Source organism: Acomys russatus, chromosome 3 (genome assembly GCF_903995435.1).
Source record: "Acomys russatus chromosome 3, mAcoRus1.1, whole genome shotgun sequence".
NCBI lineage: Eukaryota > Metazoa > Chordata > Mammalia > Rodentia > Muridae > Acomys > Acomys russatus.
The window spans coordinates 55,472,564-55,494,767 of NC_067139.1; the positions used below are offsets into that span (position 1 = coordinate 55,472,564).

At 41.3% G+C, this 22,204-nt stretch overlaps 1 protein-coding gene across 1 annotated transcript in view; it reads left to right on the forward strand.

The window, feature by feature from the left end:
- Dnah12 (dynein axonemal heavy chain 12) overlaps window positions 1-22,204 on the forward strand; it is a 155,622-nt gene that overhangs the window by 119,217 nt on the left and 14,201 nt on the right. Inside the window, 9 exon segments of the mRNA XM_051140594.1 lie at window positions 2,434-2,606; window positions 4,245-4,385; window positions 4,926-5,084; window positions 9,512-9,656; window positions 12,775-12,925; window positions 13,182-13,435; window positions 13,637-13,777; window positions 18,251-18,388; window positions 21,275-21,508. Coding sequence (XP_050996551.1) covers window positions 2,434-2,606; window positions 4,245-4,385; window positions 4,926-5,084; window positions 9,512-9,656; window positions 12,775-12,925; window positions 13,182-13,435; window positions 13,637-13,777; window positions 18,251-18,388; window positions 21,275-21,508 — 1,536 coding nt within the window.

Below are 22,204 nucleotides of genomic sequence, written 5' to 3' on the forward strand. Positions count from 1 at the left end.
TTCCGTGGCATTCCCTCCCCCAAGGTTTGTTTATTTATGAGGTGGGGCATGAAGGGATAGGCCAGTGGTGCATATGTGGAAGTCAGAGGCTAACTTCAGGAGTTGGTTCCTTCCTTCTACCTTACTGAAGCCAAATCTTTCTTTGTTTTCTGCTCTGCATCTTGTCGCAAATGTTCAGCTGACTCTCCTGTCTCTGCCTCCCATTTTGCCATAGAAGTTCTCGGGTTACAGATAGGAGTCCTCTTGTCTGGCATTCCCGTGTGTTCTCGAGAGGGAACTCAGGTTGTGCTTTTACCACCAAGCCATCTCACCATTGCAGTCCAAGACCTGCCCCTTTAAGATATTGTCTCTTCTTTCCTCTAAAAACATTTTTAATGATTTAAAATTTTTTAAAGATGTGTTTTTATTTTTACCCGTGTATGATTGCTTTGTCTGCATATATGTCTGTGCAACTCCTGAATGCCTGGTGCCTTCTGAGGCAAGAAGACCGTAGGAGATCCCCTGGAGCTGGAGTGAGATGGTTGGCTGTCTGGGTCTTGGAAACTGAATGCAGGTTCTCTGCAAAAGCAGCCAGTTCTCTTAACCACTGAGCCATCTCTCTGGCCCCTGTCACTTTATCTGTATATCTAACAGAAACCAAAACAGATGCTGTACTAATCACTCAACATCTTTCCACTGCCCCTTCCAGTCCAGCTCTACTCCGTGACAAATGTCTAAGAGGTTTAGTTTTGTGACAATGTGTTGATAAGGATTTTTTTCTGTCAGGTGTTTGCTCCCTTATTTTGCATCTTTTGAAGAAGCAAAGAAGATAGTGTCTTAGAGAAATACTCTATAGCAGCCCATACCTGAGATCGTGGCTGAGATGCTCTGTGGTGGCTGTCGTCCCAATTCTAGTTCACCAGGGCCAGGAAACTCTGGTGGCCTTCTCATTGTCCGCACCCCAAACTGCTTGTCAGAGAGGAGAAACAAGCTAGTTTGCTTTCTGTTGCTGTGATGACACACTGCCTGTCCTGTGAAGTATGTTGAGGACTGACGGATAACCAGGAGCACTGACTTTCCGTGTTGTCTCTTCCCTTTCTGGGGCTGTGTGATCCTTCTATGCTTCTCTTCTCTATTAAGGGATCGGCTTTCTTTCTTTCTTTCTTTCTTTCCTTTCTTTCTTGCCCCACCCCAAGACAGGGTTTCCCTCTACAGCCTTGGTCATCCTGGACTCACATTGTAGACTAGGGTGGCTTCAAACTCACAGAAATCCACCTGCCTCTGCCTCGCTGAGTGCTGGGATTAAAGGCATGCATCACCACACCTAGCTCGAGTCAATTTTTATGCAAAAGTTCTATCCCTGTTTCTTTATAGTTTCATATACCAGGTAGAAAACAACATCCAGAAAAATTCCCATTCTCTTTTAGCACTTGTGATAAACACCGCCTGACTGAAGTTCTAGAGTGCTTGGAGCTTCAGTCCTCTCCAGACACTTTCCATCCTTTTCTCCTGGGTCTAGTCAAACCTTACCACCTAAATGGACAGTTACAAATGGGATTATTCTGTGGAATGAAGGCTGCACAGGCATGCCCATTCAGCAATTGATGGCTAGGAAACCAATAGCAAAACAAGGAAGCTGGTTGGGCAGTGTTCTAAATATTTTCCCTATAGAATGAATATATCAGCCTAGCAGATTGGATTGTCAAGTGAGGAGCTACTATATTAGGGAAATTCCTCCTCCTCCTCTTCCTCTTCCCTCCTCTTCCTCTTCCTCCTTTTCCTCCTCCTCCTTTTCCTCCTCTTCTTCTTCTTCCTCCTCTTCCTCCTCTTCTTCTTCCTCCTCCTCTTCATCATCTTCTTCCTCTTCCTCTTCCTCTTCCAGGGTTGACTGTCCATAGCACTATTAACTGCAAAGAGGTTAAGCATATGAAAGACTAGTTGAGTAAAGTATTATAAATGTATGTAAAACTATTTGATAGCTGGGGTTCATAGTGAGCTAGAATACACATGGTAATATCTTCAACATGGATATATGCACACTGCTCTCTATTACCCTCTCCCCCAGCCTATTAAAGCAAAAGAAAGTAAATAACCAATAGACACATTGGAGTCAAGCAGAGATTGAGGACTCATGTTCTCATGTTCTCATGTTCCTCAGATAAGAAGTTAGTGGTCAGTGAGTAGTCATGCTGTTAATCTATAGTGAAGGCTTGTCTCTTTCTCTTTTATATTTTCTGCCTCTCGCCTTCCTCTTTCTTCCTCTGTAATTCTTTCATTTTCCTTCCTTTCTAGCTTTTAGCCAGAGACTCCTCTCTTATGGAATACACTTTAACTAAGCTCATACAATTTGTCATTGAGTTAAGGGCTTTCTGAATATATAGAAAATCCATTATATGAAAAGTACATGATTAAGACTCTCCCTATTCACTCATCTTGATTCGTCTCTTTTACCAGGTTGCAGAAAAGACAGAACTCAAAATAGCAGAGTCCCGGGAAGGCTACAGGCCCATTGCTAAACACTCATCAGTGCTGTTCTTCAGCATCGCAGACCTGGCCAACATTGACCCCATGTACCAATACTCTCTCACCTGGTTTGTGAACCTTTACATCAACTCTATTCATGATAGGTAAGCAGTTTTCTAATTTCATCCATTCTTCATAGGTTGGATCTCTCACCATCCTTTCCATTAAAAAAATGTAATTGTTGTTTGTGGTTATTTCTACAGTATTCTCATTATGCAGCATTGAATGAACAAAACAAAAGAAGGAAAAAAGAGCAAAAGAAAGACAACTAGAGTCTTCCCTTTAATAAGTTTCATTAAGTGTGCTGGCACACACCTTTAATAAGTTTCATAGCTAGGTGTGGTGACACATACCTTTAATAAGTTTCATAGCTAAGTATGGCGACACACACCTTTAATAAGTTTCATAGCTAAGTGTGGTGGCACACACCTTTAATCCCAGTGCTCAGGAGGTTGTGACATACAAAGAGAGTTCCAGGACAACCAAGGCTACACAGAGAAATCCTATCTGAAAAAAAAAAAAGTTTTTCATGTACCTATGATTTATGCATAGAGGGATGGTCTTACCCTGTAGGCCTGGCTGACTGACCTAGCACTTGCTATAAGCCCAGGTTGGCCTCAAACTTGGAGCAATCTTTCTGTCTCGGTTCACTGAGTACTAAGATTACAAGTGTGCCACCACACCTGGTTCTTCTTTCTGTCGTTTAAATATTTCAATGATACTCAAGATTTCTTCTTGCTGACAATTCTAATGTCCCTTTTCTAGCTTTGAAGTGTCTAAAGGGCTGTACCACATTTATATTAATTTTCTAGATATTTTCACTTTAATGGATTAATAAATATGTTAGTTACCTTTCTTGTTGCTAGGAGAAAATACCAAAAAATCAACTTAAGAAAGGAAGCGTTTATTTTGACTCACAGTTTGAAAGTCCATCAAGCTGGGGAGGCATGGTGGAAGGGTGTGAGTGGTATGCTAGCCATACTGTATATAATCCAGAAAGCCAAAGTAAACACTGGTGCTCAGTTCTCTTCCCCCTCTAGCACATGGCCTGATGCTACCCATTACAAATAGCCTACTCTGTAAATTCCCCCACAGACATTCCTAGATGTTATTTTATGTCACAATTCTAAACCCATCAAGTTGACAGCCAAGTTTAACTGTCACAATGTATATACACAGGTTTTTATGTCATTCAATCTGTTTTTATCTCATAGTAGCTAAAGGGCAATAGAAAAGCCAGTTGCCCTTTCTATAATTGCCTCAGTTTCCTTCTTTATAAAACAGAAATAATAATTATATTTATCTCCTCTGGTTGTTTTGAGAATTAAGTGAGATTTTAAAGTGTGGATAACAGTATCTTGTATTTAGTAATTTCTGTACTTAAGTTAAAATGTGACTTGAACCCACATGTAAACTGTAAGGAATTTCTTTCTTTGTCGCCTCTTGGTAGAATGTCTCCTGAATAATTAAAGTCCCTAAGAGCTCCCAGTTGTGACTTAGAATGTGAATTTATACTGGCTCAGGATGGAGGAGGGTGAACCTGAGGAATTGATGTGTTTCAGTGCTGATTTGGAGGATTAGAACTGTCAGCACTCCCTCAGCTGTGACGGTTGTGTGAGTGATTCCCAGTGTCTCTAGTAATGAGTATTCTAATACATTTGTAACATTTTATAGGTTAATCCAGGTCACTTACTTTTCCTACCATTGTTTGACAGCATATTTTTCTTTTCTTAACCTTTTAGTAACAGATCCAAAATTTTGGAAAAACGCCTGCGATATTTAAATGACCACTTTACATACAACTTATATTGTAACATATGCCGATCCCTGTTTGAGAAGGACAAGCTCCTGTTCTCCTTTTTATTATGTGCTAATCTTCTTCTGTGAGTGACTTGTATTTGCTTAATTTACTTATTTTAAAGACTTACCTTGAAAATATTACCTACAAAATGGCTTCTTAGAGAATGGTATAATGCCCTGTTTGGTTTAATTCATTATTTTCCTAATAACAATAGTTTCCACAATAGTATTGATGTTCTGAGTCAGGTGGCTGGAGAGATGGCTCAGTGGTTAACAGCACTGTCTGCTCCTCCAAAGAACCCAGGTTCAATTCCCAGCACCCACATGGCAGCTCACAACTATCTGTAACTACAGTTTTAGGGGATCTGACATCCTCACACAGGCATACATGCAGGCAAAACACCAATGCACACTAAAAAAATAGTCAGTTTTACCTGAGCAGAGGCCCCTAAGTAGCAGAGCTCCTCCCCACCACTATCAGTAGTGCCTGGCTGTTGCAGTTTCCTCATCAGTTGTTTCATTAGCTGTGAGGCTAAGCTATTCTGTCCAGGCTCTGATGCAGAAGCTGCCTGCATCCCGTATTAACATCAACAATTTACAACAGCTATTGTTTGGGAATGCAGGGCCAAGAAAGAGATTGAATACCAGGAACTGATGTTCCTTTTAACTGGAGGAGTAAGTCTTAAGAGTGCTGAAAAAAATCCTGATCCAGAGTGGCTACAGGATAAAAGCTGGGAGGAGATTTGCCGAGCAAGTGAACTTCCTATCTTCCAAGGACTCAGGTAATTGTGTACACTTGGTGACTTAACACTGAATAGTAACGTTAAATTTGCAATCTAAAAATTTCCCATGATTCTTTCTAGTTTATTGATTAGTAGAAAGGTGGGCTCCTCACATAATTTAACGAAGTTTTAGGGCGAAAGCATGCTCTTCTGCACGTTTGTCATTCCAGTATACCAATGAGAGACAAATAACACTGTGGCCTCACTGGGAAAAGAAACAGAGGGGTTCAGTGGCCCCTCCCCCATGTTCATATTAAGAGTACTGACATGAGATTTGGATGTACAGGGGAAGACCTAGGGCAAGATGTATGTGTAATTAATCAGTCCCAGGGATAACAAAAAAGTGAGGTCCTTAAGGTTGAAAAAAGGGGTCTTTGAGGGTGACAGAGGATCCTAGCCTCTGTCAGAGGCTTCAGAGTTCCACTGAGCTCGGGGCTCCTGGGCCTTGTTTTGTAAACTTGAAAATAAAATTCCTGAACCCCAGAAGGATGAGCTTTAGAAATTTTAGTGTGGATCATAGGTGGGAGGTTAACATAAAGAGCAAAGGCAGAATCCCGAATAATAGCAGGAGCAGATCATGGGGAACCGGTTGCTACCAAGTGACTAGCATGGGAGGGGTTTACCCAGCTTATAGAAGAAGCTGGGGGAGGCATGGAGAGAGGAGCTGGCCAGTCCAGTTAGCTTATCCAGCAATGTTCAGATGCCTCTCAGTTTCAGTCCAGTCCTCACATGTAGTTTCCAGGCAAGAGTGTTCATTTAGGAGAAAAAGAAAGAAAAAAAAAAAAAAGAAAGAAAAAGAAAAAAGAAAGGGAAGTAGAAAACAAAGCCCATCCTGCTATTTCTGACATTTCTAGCCTCTGGCTGGAACAGGATTAAAGATGTTTCCAGCTTCTAGCCAAGTGCAGGCAGGAAACAAGGGCCTAGTCCCAAACTACCTGGCTAGTTCCTATCTCCTGTTCTCATTACTGGTCCAGCGGTGTCTTCCTGACCAGTGCTCCAGTCCTGCAAAGTGGTCCAAAGAAATACTGAGAAGTGGTTTTGAGGAATGAATAATTACTTCTGTTTCAGCGTGCTGCCTGGCCCTCATGGGTAATTGCCCTTAGCTGGGAAGGCCAGAGTTCATCCTCTGAGGTTTTGTTCTTCCTAGCACCAAAGGTGACTGGTTTAGAACTATAACTGACCTCTGCCTTCAGTCTTGAAAGGGTAGAGGCAGGTTTGATAGACTGTTAAAATACAGGTGGTCCCACTAGCCTGCCTTTCAGGGGCCTGCCGCCAGGTGTGCGCCAGACAAAAAGGACCCCCACCAGCCTCTTACACTCTCTAGATTTCACTCTTTCTGTGTCTTTTTTTCTCTCTCTCTGTCATAGGCACACTCCTCCTCTCTCTCCCCTCTCCCTCGTTCCCACAAATAAACCTCCTTTATCGATCATGTGGCATATTATTCATTATTATAACACACTCTGTAAATTACTCACATGAAGACCTGCAGACGTAATTAGGTGGCCCAAAGTAAAAGAGACAGGTGTTAAACTGAAGGCAACATGTTTATTGTGACATAGTCACCTTGGGGCCCAAGTGGGGAGTCAATACATTTTCAAAATCAGTTTCCAAGAGACTTTTCCATAAACATTTCACATATTACAGCTCATGCATTATAAGAAGTCAACGCCAGTCTTATTTAACCCTGTATCCTTGAAGCTAACACTTAAGTCACCAAAATAGAAACATTGCCTGTTAGAGCTTACATCCTGGAAGGTATTATTAAAGGTAGATGTCGTGCCTGCCCATGCCCTCCTACCTCCACCATGGAGACATGGAGCTTTCTGACAGCTTCTGGCAACCAGAAGGCTCAAGCCTGGTGGGCAAGAGAGTCAAAACGTGGGCTGCTGGTAGCTGTTACTCAGTGACGGCAACAGCTAGGTGCAAACAACAACATCAGCTGAGTGAAATCCCCTGCTGGATGAAGGAAGTGGGAAACAGCAGGCCCCCTGAGAGGCACCATGGCAACCAGAACTGACAGCAACTTCTTATGGAGGTAAGTATCTGCAGAGGTGGACTCTAGAGGACTGACAATGAGCATGGGCTCAGTGCTGCCCCTCTTCCCTGATGGTCCTATTTTCTTCACTTTATTTGCATGCCCTCATTCAGTCACCTAGCTGGAACTCTGTTAGTTTGGCCTTCAGAGCATAGCATGACGTAAAACTGGATAACGAAGACGGCCTATGCTTGTGGCTACTATACTTGGACAACAGATTACTTGAGCTAGCTCCCAAAACTCATCTTCTGTGGCAGGCAAAGGGGACCTGCTCTTGTCTCAGGCTCCAAGGCCCCATGCTTCAGACTTGGATGGTAATTCATCCTGAGACCTGCTGCTCTGGAAGCTTGCAAGGCTGCAGCACTTTCCCAGGCCTGCAGACTTGCTCCTGCATCTGCTCTTGCTTTCTGGAGCTATCTGTAACACTTCTCAGACCTGTAATGATCCCACTGACACTAAGAGTTCAAACCCACATCATTTAAATCCCCAACAGCAATCTATTTTCAGTTGTTTGATCCTACTTTAAGACTTTTACTCCCGTTAGCAGTAACCTCACCATTAGTGCCCGTGTTTTGGTTTTTCGAGACAGGGTTTCTCTGTGTAGCCTTGGCTGTCCTGCACTCCCATTGTAGACCAGGCTGGCCTCGAACTGACAGGGATCTGCCTGCCTCGGCCTCCCGAGTCGTGGGATTAAAGGCATGTGCCACCACGGCCCAGCCAAGTAGATATCTTATTGAACATTCTTTTTCAAACTGATCGATCTGGGTGCAGCTGGACAAGGGAGCCAAGACTGTGACCCCAGGCAGTTCCCAGGGCCAGTTTTTTTTATGGGAAAAACCGCAAACAGGCGCACTTGCAACATTTAGGCCGTCTGGACAAAGAAGCACTCTCTAACCTTTAAGCTCATTGGCTGGTCTAATGTCATAGGAGTCTAGGGAGTTTCTAAGACCCAGAGGCCCTATGATGGGGGGGGGCCGGGAGTCGGGGGGTCGGTTCCAGACTAGAAAAAATAAGATGTCATAGTTAGGGTAAGGAACATAGGTCAAATTAAGGCTTCAGGCTAAGGCCAATGTAGAATTATGAGAACTATTGTCAAGTTTTAGCACAACACCTTAAGGGTTATAGTGAAGGGAGAAATTTTTATTTAATTTTTTCCATCTTACCAATCTTCAGCCCTGAGGAGGGGATGCCCCCAACACCCTTTTTAAAGAAAGAGAGACAGAAAAATAATTTGACAAGAAAAGGGGTTATCTTTTATTTTTTTAATTCCAAATTAACTATTTAGCTAAAATAACTTTGCTAAAGCCTCCCCATATAAAACACTCAGCATCTTGAGGCATGGTGGAACATGCTTGCAATCTTAGCACTCCAGAGACTGAGAAAACGAGATTGACTTCAAGGCTAGCCTGGTTCAAATGTTCCAGCCTAGTACAATAGTGCATGGTCATCCAAGTGACCCAGTAAGCCCCAGAACACAGAGTGCACTTCATGTTGATGAAGTAGAGGTACTGATGTATGTGTGTTGTGAACCTGGGCATCTTCAGGTCATCCAATTGCGGATGATATTCTTGGGGTGTCTTCTCAGTAGGAAGCTGGTCACCTTGGTGTCTGCCAGTGTGTAGTTAAACTGGGCACTTGCCAGAGAAGAGGGACCTGGCCTCTGACTCTAGGCCTTTGTTACTCGGAGCTTACAGCTAAACAGCAATCATTGATGACACGGAAAAAACCCACTTCTGTTTTTTGGGTTTTGTTGTTGTTGTTGTTGTTTTGTTTGTTTGTTTGTTTAGGTTTTTTGTTTTTGTTTTTGAGACAGGGTTTCTCTGTGTAGCCTTGGCTGTCCTAGACTCACTTTGTAGACCAGGTTGGCCTCAAACTCAGTGATCTGCCTGCATCTGCCTCCCGAGTGCTGGGATTAAAGGTTTGCACCACTAAGCCCGGCCCACTTCTGTTTTTTATTTTTTCTGCTTATCTTTCTTTATACATGATGCTCTTCTTTTGTGACAATGTTACAATTCTTATGTCCAGAGATCAAGAAAAAGTAGCATTTCTTTTCAGGATTTAAATAATACCATGGTACTTCTGGCATGGAAGAACTCACAGCTGGAAGAAGTCAACCAAATCTGTCACCACCGGGACCAGAGTCCTGCAGGCTGTAGGAGTCATAACTCTCAGTAGAGCTGTGTTGTCTGAATCAGGGGTTCCGGCTTCTTCTCCTAGTCCACCAAAAGCGCTTATCTATCTACTCCTAGGCAGAGTGCACTCCCTGCCCGCCTTCCAGAGCAGCGCCTGCATTCTCGTGGTTTTAACATGTCCCTGGGTGTCTTATTACTTCCCCCTTGCTCAATCATCTCTTAAAATATTTCTCAATGAAAAAATGTTATTTTTCCACCAGGGAGCATTTTTGTTACCACATAAAGGAGTGGCGGGAAATCTATGACAGCAAAGAACCTCACAATATGAAATTTCCAGAACCAATGGATAAGATACTAAATGAACTGCAGAAAATAATAATTCTTCGGTGTTTAAGGCCTGATAAGGTAAAAGGCAAATTTGAAATCCAGGGAAAATGCAGTTTATGAAGTACCAGCCCTAAACACAGCATTGTGCAGCCTCATGCTGCATGACAACTCTCTAGTCCCTGATGGGCCTCTTAAGCAGAAAAAATGGTGTAACTGGAACCTCAGGCTTGCTCTGTGGCTGGTGCTAAAAACCTAGAGACAGGGATAAGCAAAGGGAAATGGTTTGGTTTTGTTTATTTGTTTGTTTATTTGATTGCATGTTTTTCACAGTTTTAGCCAGAGTTGGAAGAAAAGAGGAAAACTCCTCATGTTTCTAGGTCTTGCTTATAGTAGTGATTTCAGCACTCAGGAGGCTGAGGCAGGAGGACCACTGTGAGTTCCAAGCTACAGAGTGAGACCTTGTTTCAAAAATCCTGAAAGAAAAATAAATAAATAAACATTTTAAAATTTAAATGTAGAAAGCACATAGAATTAGAATAGAAAGGTTAATGTTTTTGGATGGTAGCTAATGTCTATGTAAGCTAAGTGTTAAAAGGTTTAAAAGTTGTGTAAGTTTATAAAGCTGAAAACTACAGTAAACTACTGATAATGTCTTCTTGAAGAATGAAGAACTTAACTTTGCTCAGCTGACCTAATAAGACCCCTGCTTTGCATCCGGGCCACACCCATCTGTTCTTCTCAGATGGGCTCTTTGGTGGGCCGCTGGAGTCAGCCCCGCCTCCTGTGGAGTCACTGCTTCGTTCTTGGTGCTTTGACGGCTGAACTTACACACCATAGGACTTACCCTGATAGAACACACAATACTTGTTTATTTGTTGGGGTCTTCATGGCTAGACTAGGGAGCTCTTGACATTGGGGACCCATATCTTTGCCTGATGTATATCTTCAAGACTTAGAGTACTGCATGGCAGATATTATATGGTCAGTCAATTTCTACAAAGTGGGCTGAACTAAATTGAGTTAAAACATGTCATTTGGAGCTTTCCGAAGAAACAGAACCTGTGGGATAGACAGAGACTGATTGTGTTTAAGGAAGTGGGTCATGAGATGGTGAAATTGACAAGTCAGCCTGGGAAAACTAAGGCGCGAGGAAGCACTGATAGTGCCGTTCAGATCCAAAGGCAGTCTGAGAAGACATCTGTCCCCTTGCCTTGTTGTCCTGTAAACTGTCCCATGGATTGGATGAGGCCTTCTCACTTTACGTCACAGAGGGAAGCCAGCTTTACTTAGTCTACGGATTTAAATAGTAATCTCAGCCAAAAAGTGTAGACTTTTTAGTCTTAGCAACAAAGTGGAATCTATTTGACCAACTATTTGGGTATCATGGTATTAAAAGAAATCTTTTTCTTATTTATACAGTATGAGAGGCAAAATATTAGACCTCAGTGTGGTTATAATTTACATTTTTCTTATAAAATAACCCACTATCAAAAAGATACCAAAAATATAGCTGCTTAGAAGACAAATGGCAAGGCACCTTAATAAATTTGCTTATATGTTTGCTTCCTTCTTCTCTTCCTTTCTTCCTTTGGAGATTTATTTATTTTATGTATGTGAGTGTGTTGCCTGCATGTATGCATGTACACTTTGTGCAGGCCTGGTGCCCATGGAGGTCAAAAGAGGGCATCAGATCCCTTGGAACTAGAGTTACAGGTGGTTGTGAGCCACCATGTGGGTGCTGGGAACCAAACCCCAGTCCTCTGCAAGGGCAAAAGGTGCTCTTAACTGCGGAGCCATCTCTCCAGCCCTGCTCATTCTTATTTTGAGACATTTTGCTCTAGAACTGTCACCCCTGCCTTTGGGGTTACTCTGCTGGCCTTCACTTTGCCTTTGAGATCACAGAGATACTCAGGTCTAGAAAAGTCCCTAGTCAGCAAGATTGGAGCTTCCTCGTGAACTGTTGAAGAAGGAAAGAAGGTGTTGAAGAGCACACTTCCTGATAAAACTATGATCTGTAAATAATGTATGTAATTTCTACTTGTGGGCTGATGAGATGACTCAGTAATGTAAAGACATTTGCTGCCAATCCCAGTGCTCTGAGTTTGATTTCTAGGACCCATGTGATGGAGAGAGACCCAGTTCCCACAAGTTTTTCTCTGACCCACACAATACAAAAATAAAGAAATACATACAGTAAAATAAACAAGAATAGCAGTTTATACTTGTGTATTTTTAACTAAAACCATCACATGTACCATTACCAACAAGAAATGCTGAGAAATAACTGTTTCTGTTACCTAAAGGAGGCAAAAATGGCAGATAGTTTGCAGCTTTTGCCATATTAAATGAAAGGATCCCATTTTTTAAGGATTTTTTAAAATTATTTTTATGTGTGAGAGAGGGAGGGAGAGAGCAAGAAAAAGGAGAGAGAGAAGGAGGGAAGGAGGTAGGGAGTAGGAAGAGAGAGAGAGAGAGAGAGAGAGAGAGAGAGAGAGAGAGAGAGAGAGCGCGCATGCTGCATGTGTATGTGTGCCCATTGAGAGCAGACGAGGATGTTGGCTCCCTGGGAGCTGGGGTTCCAGATGGCTGTGAGCTGACAGAGGTGGATGTTGGAAACAGAGCTCAGGTCCTCTGGTAGAGGCACAAGCACTCCTAACTGCTGGGCCATCTTGCCAGTGCTGAGACATGCTGCCTCCTCCTCCTCCTTTTTAAAAGATTTATTTATGTATACAATGTCCTGCCTGCATGTGTACCTACCCTCCAGAAAAGAGCACCAGATCACATTATAGATGGTTATAAGCCACCATGTGGTTGCTGGGAATTGAACTCAGGACCTCTGGAGGAGCAGACAGTATTCTTAACCTCTGAGCCATCTCTCCAGGCGAGACATGTTTTCTTAGGTCTAAGATTTACTTGTATTTCTTTTGCTGTAAGCAAATAATCTCCTCTGTCCATTTTCCCTTGGAATGTTTTTCTTGTCCTGTTTATAGATTATGTGTGTGTGTGTGTGTGTGTGTGTGTGTGTGTGTGTGTGTGTGTGTGTGTGTGTGTATTAGAGAAATTAATGATTTCCTATGATGAATTGTATTCCTTTGGGCAGTTATGCTCACATTTTAATGTTTTTGTTCATTTTTCCCCTGTACATCTGTGGTATACATAAAACATTCTCAAAAGAATGTATCTTCTCTATTTCCAGATAACCCCAGCTATAACAAATTATGTAACTGACAAGCTAGGGAAAAAATTTGTAGAGCCTCCACCATTTGACTTGACAAAGAGTTACTTGGATTCAAATTGTACCATTCCCTTAGTTTTTGTGCTGTCTCCTGGAGCAGATCCTATGGCTAGTAAGTATATTTATTGTCAACACACACACACACCTTATTATCTGTGCATGTTTTGCCTGCATCTATATAAAGGCACCATGTATTGCAGCATATACTGTAAGCTTTTAATTAAAACATTTTGTTCAGTACACATTTGTTATATGATTGTAAATCCACTAACAAATCTGGCATTTAGGGAAAGGTAAGCAGAATTTTTCACAGAAACTGTAAGCTAGATAGAGTAAGACGTGGTCTCATTTATTTATGCCCCTTGTAGGCCTGCTGAAGTTTGCAAATGATAAATCTATGTCCGGAAATAAATTTCAAGCTATTTCACTGGGGCAAGGACAAGGACCAGTTGCATCAAAGATGATTAAAGCGGCAATAGAAGAAGGAACTTGGGTGTGTCTACAGAACTGTCACCTTGCTGTCTCCTGGATGCCCACATTGGAGAAAATATGTGAAGATTTTTCAGCTGAAGTCTGCAATCCAACCTTTAGGCTTTGGCTCACGAGCTACCCATCTCCAAAGGTATGTTTGCTTCTTGTGATAGAGCCCAGTGCATTTATTTAGCCGCCTGTTCCTCCGTCTGTCTTAGATGAGTTCTAAACTCTTCACCTTGAAGGTTTGCTTATATTCTGCTGCTATACTTATTATTTAATGCACTGGCGTTTGCATTGTTAGGATCAAGATTGTCATCTTGTGTAATACTTTACATTTGTTTTGTCTTAGTTCCCAGTAACAATTCTACAGAATGGAGTAAAAATGACTAATGAACCTCCCACGGGCCTTCGGCTAAATCTCCTCCAATCGTATCTCTCTGATCCAATTTCAGATACTCCGTTTTTCAAAGGCTGCCCCGGCAAAGAAGTGGTAATGTCCAGCTTTCCATGCTTCAGTTTTGTTCTTATAGTAATCAAATACGTTAATATAAGGTTTTTATTTAGTATATTTTCTAAAATGGGTGTATTTGCTAATATGACAGAAATTGTTTCTTTCTGGTTCATTATTTTATTCCCAGTGGTATATATTCTTTTTATGACATAGTAGATATTGAAGTAAATAATTTTTAATTTGTAAACTAAAGCCCCAAAGTGTCTTAGATTATATCACTTAATCATTCTTCCAGCATATATGTGTGTTGAGCACTTTCCAAAGTACAAGATATAAAGCTAGGTGAACATAAGTGCAGAGAAATGTATCTTTGAGTAACTTGCATTCTGCTGATAGTATTTTCAGATACTATGTTTTCCATTGTAGAACTAAAACTGTCTCACAGTCAGACATCATGGCCCATGCTTGTTGTGGCAGCACTCTGGAGACTGATGCAGGCAAATTGCTAAAAAAGTGAGGCCAGACCGGATTATGTAAGCAGTCTAGGCTATCCTGAGCTTCCAGCAAGTGGTGCTGGGAAAACCACATTAGAATGAAACTAGAGCCCTCCTCTCCTCCTGCACAAAAATCAACTCCAAATGAATCAAAGACTTTAATGTAAGACCTGAAACTCTAAGAATTTTAGAGAAAAAAGTAGGGAAAACTCTATAAGAAATGGGCACAGGCAAAGTGCTTCTGAACAGGACTCCAGTAACCCAGGAAGCGGTGTCAGCAGTTGAGAAGGAACACTACGACAGCATGGAGAGGCCTTCTGCCCAGCAAAGCAGACAGCTAGCTCGACTGAAGAGACAGCCGAGCGGGGTGGAGAAAATCTTTGCTAACTATATATCTGACAGAGAATGAATATCTGAAACATACAAAGAACTTTAAAAACTCAACAAGAAATTAAACAACTCAGTCAATAAATGCGCTAATGAAATGAATGGTCTCAAAGAATGAAATACACCATTCAGTAAACAAGAAAAAATGTTCAGTCTCACTAGCTATCAGAGAAATGCAAATTAAAACTACATTAAGAGTTTCTCTTACCCAAGTAGAATGGCAGTCAATTAGGAAACAAGAGGCTGGGGAGATGGATCAGTCACCCACCCACATAGGGTGTTTCATAGCCATCTGTGACACAAGCTCCAGGGTATCCAATGTCCTTTAATGATCTTCATGTGCACTACACATACATGATACACACACATACAGGAAACCAGACACATATACATAAAATAAAATTTTAAAAATATTTTTTAAAAACTAAAGTATAGATCTACCATACAACATGTCAGTACATCACAGAAACACCTACACACAAATTCATTGCAGTAGTACAATAGCTAAGTTATGGAGCTATGGTATGTAAACACAACAAACTTGTTCAGCCATAAGGAAGAGTGAAGTTGTGTCATTTGCTCAGCCTGTTTTCTTATACAACCCAGGACCTCCATCCCAGGGATGGCACCGCTCACAATGGGCTGGGCACGCCCTATCAATCACTAATTAAGAAAATGCCCTACAGGCTTGCCTGCAGCTGGGCCTTATGGAAGCATGTTCTCAATTGAGGCTCCCTCCTCTCTGATGACTCTAGCTTTTGTCAAGTTGAAATGACTAGCCAGAACAATTTCCAAAGTATTCTAAAGCAATACACCACTGGGGCATCCATACAGCTGTGTTTGATGAAGCACTATTCACAACAGCCAGGCTATAGAAGTCAAGTATCCGCCAAAAGCTTAATGACTAAAGAATAGGTGGCATATGCACACAGAAGGGTTTTTTTCCGCCATAAACAAGAATGAAACTGTGTTATCTGCTGGAAAATTGATACAATGGGAGATCATCATATTAAGCAAAATAAGCCAGACACAGAAAGACAAATATTACGTATTTTCTCTTCTTAGAATTAATCACATGTGCACATGCTCATGCACACACCAACACACACACTACATATCAATATCATGAATACAAATAAATATGTCAATAAAAATTGTAAAGCATAATAACCTCTAAGTAAATAAGTGCCCCATTTTTTACCTGGTATTGAAGACTTTAGGGGATCTCAGTATAGCACTCACTTTTCCTGTCCGAATTATGTCCAACTAAGAATCTCACACACACACAAAAAAAGCATATACATAGGAAAGACAAAACCACAACTTTATTGATATTGGCTGTCTTCCTCTGCTGCTCTTCACCTTAGTTTTTAGGCAGGATCTCATTGACTCTAAAGTGTCCTCTTTTGGCTAGGCTGCCTGGGATTCATGTCTCTCTGGCCCCAGCTCTGGGGTTACAGGAACACTACTGTACCTCTTTTACATTGGTACTATGGATTTGAACTTGCTTTCCCAGCAAGAGCCATCTCTCCAAACCCTCCAAAACTTTTTGAGTCAAGGTTTGGCTAACCCCAAACTCACGGCAGCCCTATTGACTCAGCCTCCCAAGTGCTGCAACTATAGGTATGGGCCATCATACCCGCCTCCAATATTAACTATTTTATATTTCATATTAAGCCGAAAAAGAATCCTACTGAAGGTAAGATAGAGAACTGAATGGTTGGAAGACTACTTTCTCTGCTAAATGATGATTTCTATTCCTCTACTCGTGCACAATAGCTCTGTAACTCTGAGAAGATACCTTATGGTTTTAGAAGAGAGCTTAGCAGAATGGGGAGGGCAGCATGGTGTTTGGGGCCCTACAATTAGAGGAAAGAGGTGCAGAGACAGAAAATCATAAGCAGAGCTAGTTTGTGGCTCAGATTACTCAAATTAAAAATGGTGCGGTGTTGGAGAAGAAACCCCTCTCACACTTTCTGTGTGACAACATCGATCAACCAAGCAATGCTGGCGCTTCATCATTGTTGTCTGTGAGATCCAAACTCAGTATCCATGCCATTGATGCTAATTTTGTGGTTAACAGTGGTAACCTTCGCCAAGCAACTTCTCTGGAAGTAAAAACAAATAGAAGAGAGGTCAAATAAGAAAAGGTGTGTCCTGTTTTGCTTTCTGTTGCTGTGATAAAACACTGACCAAAACCAACTCAAGGAGCGAAGATGTACTTGGCTTACATGTACTGATCACAGTCCGTCACTGAGGAACATCAGGGCAGGAATTCAAGGAGGAGCAGAGACAGGAACCAGGAGGAGGAAAGCTGTTTGCTGGCTTGCTCAGCTCCCTTTTTCACACAGCCCAGGCCCAGCTGCCTAGGGATGGTGTTGCCCACAGTAGGCTGGATCTTCCTGTATCAATCAGCAATCAGGAAAATTCCTCATCAACATGCTCACAGGAAAATGCCAATCTGATGGAAGCTCTTCTTTAACTGAAGGTCCCTCTTCCTGGGAGATTCTAGTTTGTGTCAAGTTAACAAAAACTGACCCACAGAGAGTATAAATGCCCTATGATGTTTGTTCTCACTGTGCTGCAAATTCCTCTACAAGGCTTGTTCCATACTGGGCCCTACACCTCAAAGTTTCTAACTCAGCAGGTCTGGGAGGAGGCTTAAGAATTAGGAGTTCTATTCTCAGGTGAAACTGATGCTGCTGATTCTGGGACTCTTACTTTGGAAACATTGTTCTAAGATGTCTTCAGTAGACTGGATCATAGTTACATCTAAAACCTCCACAGTAATTTCTAACAATTGAGCCAACAATAATTTGAGTTGTCATCATTTGGCCATTGAAAGTAAATATGATCTTTTGTTACAGATTTTTGATATCTTACACATTTAACAATGATATCAATTACTCTTCAGTTCCTACATCTTCTATGCTCAGTTATAGGAGAATGTGATCTCCATTCATTCAACAAATATTTACTGAATACCTACTAGGTGCAAGGCATGCATTTTGTGTGTGTGTGTGTAACGTGTATCTGTATATTAATGACACATGCATTTGTCACTAGTATGCTTGCAATCTACTGTGAGAGATCTAAAGAGATGGGTGGTCATCCTTCAGAGTACTAATACAGGAGGCACACGTAACATTTATATTAAACACCGGAAGATGTCATAGATAGATCAACTAAAAATGTTTTCACTAATACTCTTCAAATGAAAAGTAACACAGTTGGGAATTATATATTGGAGTTTACTGATATTCTCATCATCAGTCATTCTTTTGTACTTTTTAGTCTCAATTACATGCCCACAATCTACAAGATAATGCTAAGTGCTGGCATTAGAGAGATTCATGAATGACAGGTATCACTAACCAACACTTTTATAAAATAGTAATAATTTGTATTTTGGTAACATTTGATATTATGTTTGCTTAGACTTGGATATCTGAATTAAGCACAGGATGAATGATTTTCTAGAAACTGTGTCTTTAGATACATGTCTTTTAAAGATAGACTTTTGTAGTGACATCTGGTCATAGAACCTTGCAATGAAAAGATCATCTGGTTTTCTAGTTTTACTGATGAGAACCTAATCAGATTTTTCTCTTGTACAAATTTTGCATTAAAGGCATGGGAGAAGTTGCTTTTTGGAGTTTGCTTTTTTCATGCCCTTGTTCAAGAGAGAAAGAAATTCGGTCCTCTGGGTTGGAATATTCCTTATGGATTTAATGAGTCAGACCTACGTATCAGTATCCGGCAACTGCAGGTAAAATGAGAACAGAACCAGCATTTATGAAAGATCACTGTTTAACAGCCCCTGGGCTACATTTAATGGTACTTATGCCAAACTTTATAATAAAGATAACAGATTATTTTAATAGAAATTATTGATACTTAGCTGGAGCTATAACTCAGTAGTTGAGCACTTGCCTAATATTCATGAGACCCCAAGTTTCGTCCCCAGAACTAAAAGAGGAAAAAGAGTTAAAAACAAATTATTAGAATTTTATCAAATCTTTTTAAAATAATGAATGAGAAACTTTAACTGAAATATGTTCTTCAATTTGAAAATCTGTATAGTTGCTGCAATCAGTGCTTACAAATTGCAATATATGCTGAATGACTTTGGTTTCAACACTAATTCCAAAACTAGTAGTAGATTCAGAGAATATTTTACTTAAAATATTTGCCATAAAATGTAGACTTTGAACTTTTTCAAACCTAGTTTATTTAGGGTTCTTTAATGCTTTCACCTCCCTTCCAACCCATCTACCTTAGATAGGAGAGAAGAGAGGTTAATGGGAACAAGAGCAACTCAGCAAAGGTGACTGCAACTGCAGTAGCAGGAAGCCAGAGCAGCAGCCAGAATCTGGACTCTCAAAGTGTTCTCTGGAGCATTCATTTCTCTCTAGAAGCGTCTCAAAATGGAGTGATGAACAGCCAAACAATAGGAAACAATGCCAAGACCCAAAAGCCCAGCCTCTGGTTTTGGGCTCATATGTATGAGGATGTGTGTGTGTGTGTGTGTGTGTGTGTGTGTGTGTGTGTGTGTGTGTGTGTGTGTATCCTCTCAGAGTCTGTACTAGGATGTTTATCAGTTGGCAAAGACCATGCCCCACAAAAGGCAGTTCCTCTTCTAGTGGACAAACCCTGCACACCCTCACACAAGTCTGCTTCCAGTGGGTAAACCATGCACACCTTCACATGAGTCTGCTTCACATGTTTACATGTACTACAATACAACCTGTGAGCGACCAACTGAGAGCTTGCCATCTGCCAGGCCCCTAATGGCAGTCTCCTGACATCAACCTTCCTAGCACTGGCATTGAAATCCACAGACACCATACCTTTAGGGGGTGGGGACGTCTTTAAACCATCCTCATGTGCTCATACTAGCAGGGCCCCTCTCTCCAAAAGGCCAAAGAAGAAAACTGAGAGCCAAGTGGGTAAATAACAGAGCGTTATCTCCATTTCTTGCATATGGTACAAATTTAACATTCAGGTCTCTTGGGGTCTCCTCCAGTTTTGGGGAGACCCAGTTGAACATGCATGTGCCTTCTCACAAAGAAAAGGAAGGGAAACCTTTTTATATATCACGTGAGTCATTCCCTTAGAGGATAACCTTCCATCTTTCTCGGTTCCTCTCTCAAATCTCTTGACAATTCTCTTCCTCCTGAATACATGGGCATCTCAAACAAGACTTGCCCCCTTTTTTAACTGGGCTCTGGAGAACTTAAAAACATTTTCTCAATCATTCACCCTTTCTTTTATAACTCAGAAACAGGCAAAACTCTCAACAAGTGCCACACCATTGCAACACACACACACATTACCCTACATATTAGACAAAGCATAGGATCTGGAAGTGGAAGAAACACATTTGTATTCCCATTACTTAATATTTTCCTAACTTTATTTCATGTTCTGCAGAGTTAATGGCAGATGTATAAGACAGTGTGAAATCCATATAAACCATAGCTTTTACTATTATTGCTATGATAATAAGGAAAGTTATGTACTGAAATCATGTCACCATGTGAACAAGGACCCATCACTAAGACTTAAAATTACTTTGTTTTTATCTCATCACAAAAGGTCCTCAGCATAGCAGCATGTCATACTTCTACCCAACAGATGCTAGTAGTACCTCACACACACCACAATTATGATTTAGTAATCTCCAGTCATTGCTCTGTGTCCCCTCACAGGTAAAATGGGCCCTAGTTAATTTTTTAAAAAGCTTTATTGGGATCCATATTTAAAAGCTTTAGCAATATCCATGTCACTTACTTAAGTTAAATATTTTTCTCATTTTTTAAATGATTGAGGACTGAAGGAATGGCGCAGTGGTTAAGAGCACATACAGCTTTTGCAGAGGACCTGAGTTCAATTCCCGGCACCCATGCTGGGTAAAGTCACAACCACCTGTGACTTCAGGTGATCCAATGTCTGGATAGCTTTGGGGGCAGCTACACTCACGTGTGCTCATATTACACACACACACACATCAATGTCATCTTTGTTATCATCATCATTGAGTGAGTGTTCTGAGGTTCAGTCGGGAAGAGCTCTTGATCTATATAAGCATCTTACTCAGAGTCTCCAGCACCTATGTGTATGCCCATAACCCCAGCATTAGGGGCCAGAGACCATTTAATCCCCAGAATTCATGGCCAGGCAGGGTAACCAAAAAGCCTAACCAAAAGTTCACTGAGACCATGTTTCAAGGCAGTGAGGTAAAGAGATAGAGAAGATCAGATAGAGGAGTCCTGATCTGGGCTCCACACTCACGCACTGAAATGCATGCACAACCCCCATACACAGTCAACACATGAGCCTGGCATGGTGGCTCACTCTTACCATCCTAGCACGTGGGAGGCTGAAGCAGGTGTGTTAGCATGAGTCTGAGGCCAGCCTGGACTAGAGAGGAAGAGTGAATAAATACATAGCAATAAATTTCTATCAGAAAACGAATGGGAAATGGAGACAGATGAATTCAAAATAAAATCCTGAACACCAGACATTCAATAGACCCATGATAATAATTCTTTCAACCCCCCTTTCTGCATGGGTAGGGAAGAAAAGAGATTGCCATTTTAAAATAGAAATGAAGTGAAAGAATTTATATTTTTTCTTTTTTTCACTTTTTAAGTTGTTTATAAATGAATATGACACAATCCCATTTGAAGCTATCACTTATCTGACTGGGGAGTGTAACTACGGAGGAAGAGTAACTGACGACTGGGACAGACGCCTCCTATTAACCATGCTGGCTGACTTTTATAACCCATTCATCATTGAAAACCCTCATTACAAGTTTTCTCCCAGTGGAAACTATTATGCACCTCCCAGAGGCACGTACGATGACTACATTGAATTCATTAAGGTAAATGGTGTTCTGAAACTAGGGTAAGCCAGGTGTGTGTGTGTGTTTGTGTCACTGTGTATGAGAGTGTGTCTGTGTGTTTGTGTGTGTATGTGTATGTCACTATGTGTGTGTATGTGTGTCAGTGTGTGTGTTTGTGTATGTCAGTGTGTCTGTGTGTGTGTGTATGTATGTGTCTGCATGTGTGTCAATATATGCATGTGTGTATGTGTATGTCAGTGTGTGTGTCAGTGTGTAGGGGTGTGTGTATGTATATGTCACTGTTGGTCTGTGTGTGTATTTATCTGTGTATGTCAGTGTGTATCTGTGTGTGTATGTGTGTGTATGTGTCTGGGTGTGTCAGTGTATATGGGTCTATGTGTGTGAGTGTGTCTGTGTGTGTCAGTACATGTGTGTATGTGTGCACGCGCACATGCGCATGTGTTTTAAGTGAATGGTGAGCTCTAACATACAAGTTTAGTCAAGCAAGATTTTAATGAACTTCCAGACTTGCTTTTGCTCAGGTAATTACTGGACATCAGAAAATTTGAAGCTTTTGGTACTTGATGTTTCGTTGATTCTTAACCCTTTGTTGTTTGCACATCTACCTTATAAAGCAATGCTTTATGGTAGGAAAAGAAAGAAGAGCCCGCTTTCTTCTGCCCTTGTGGCATTCTCTAGATGAAGGCAGCTTAACAGTACAAAGAGCATACATAT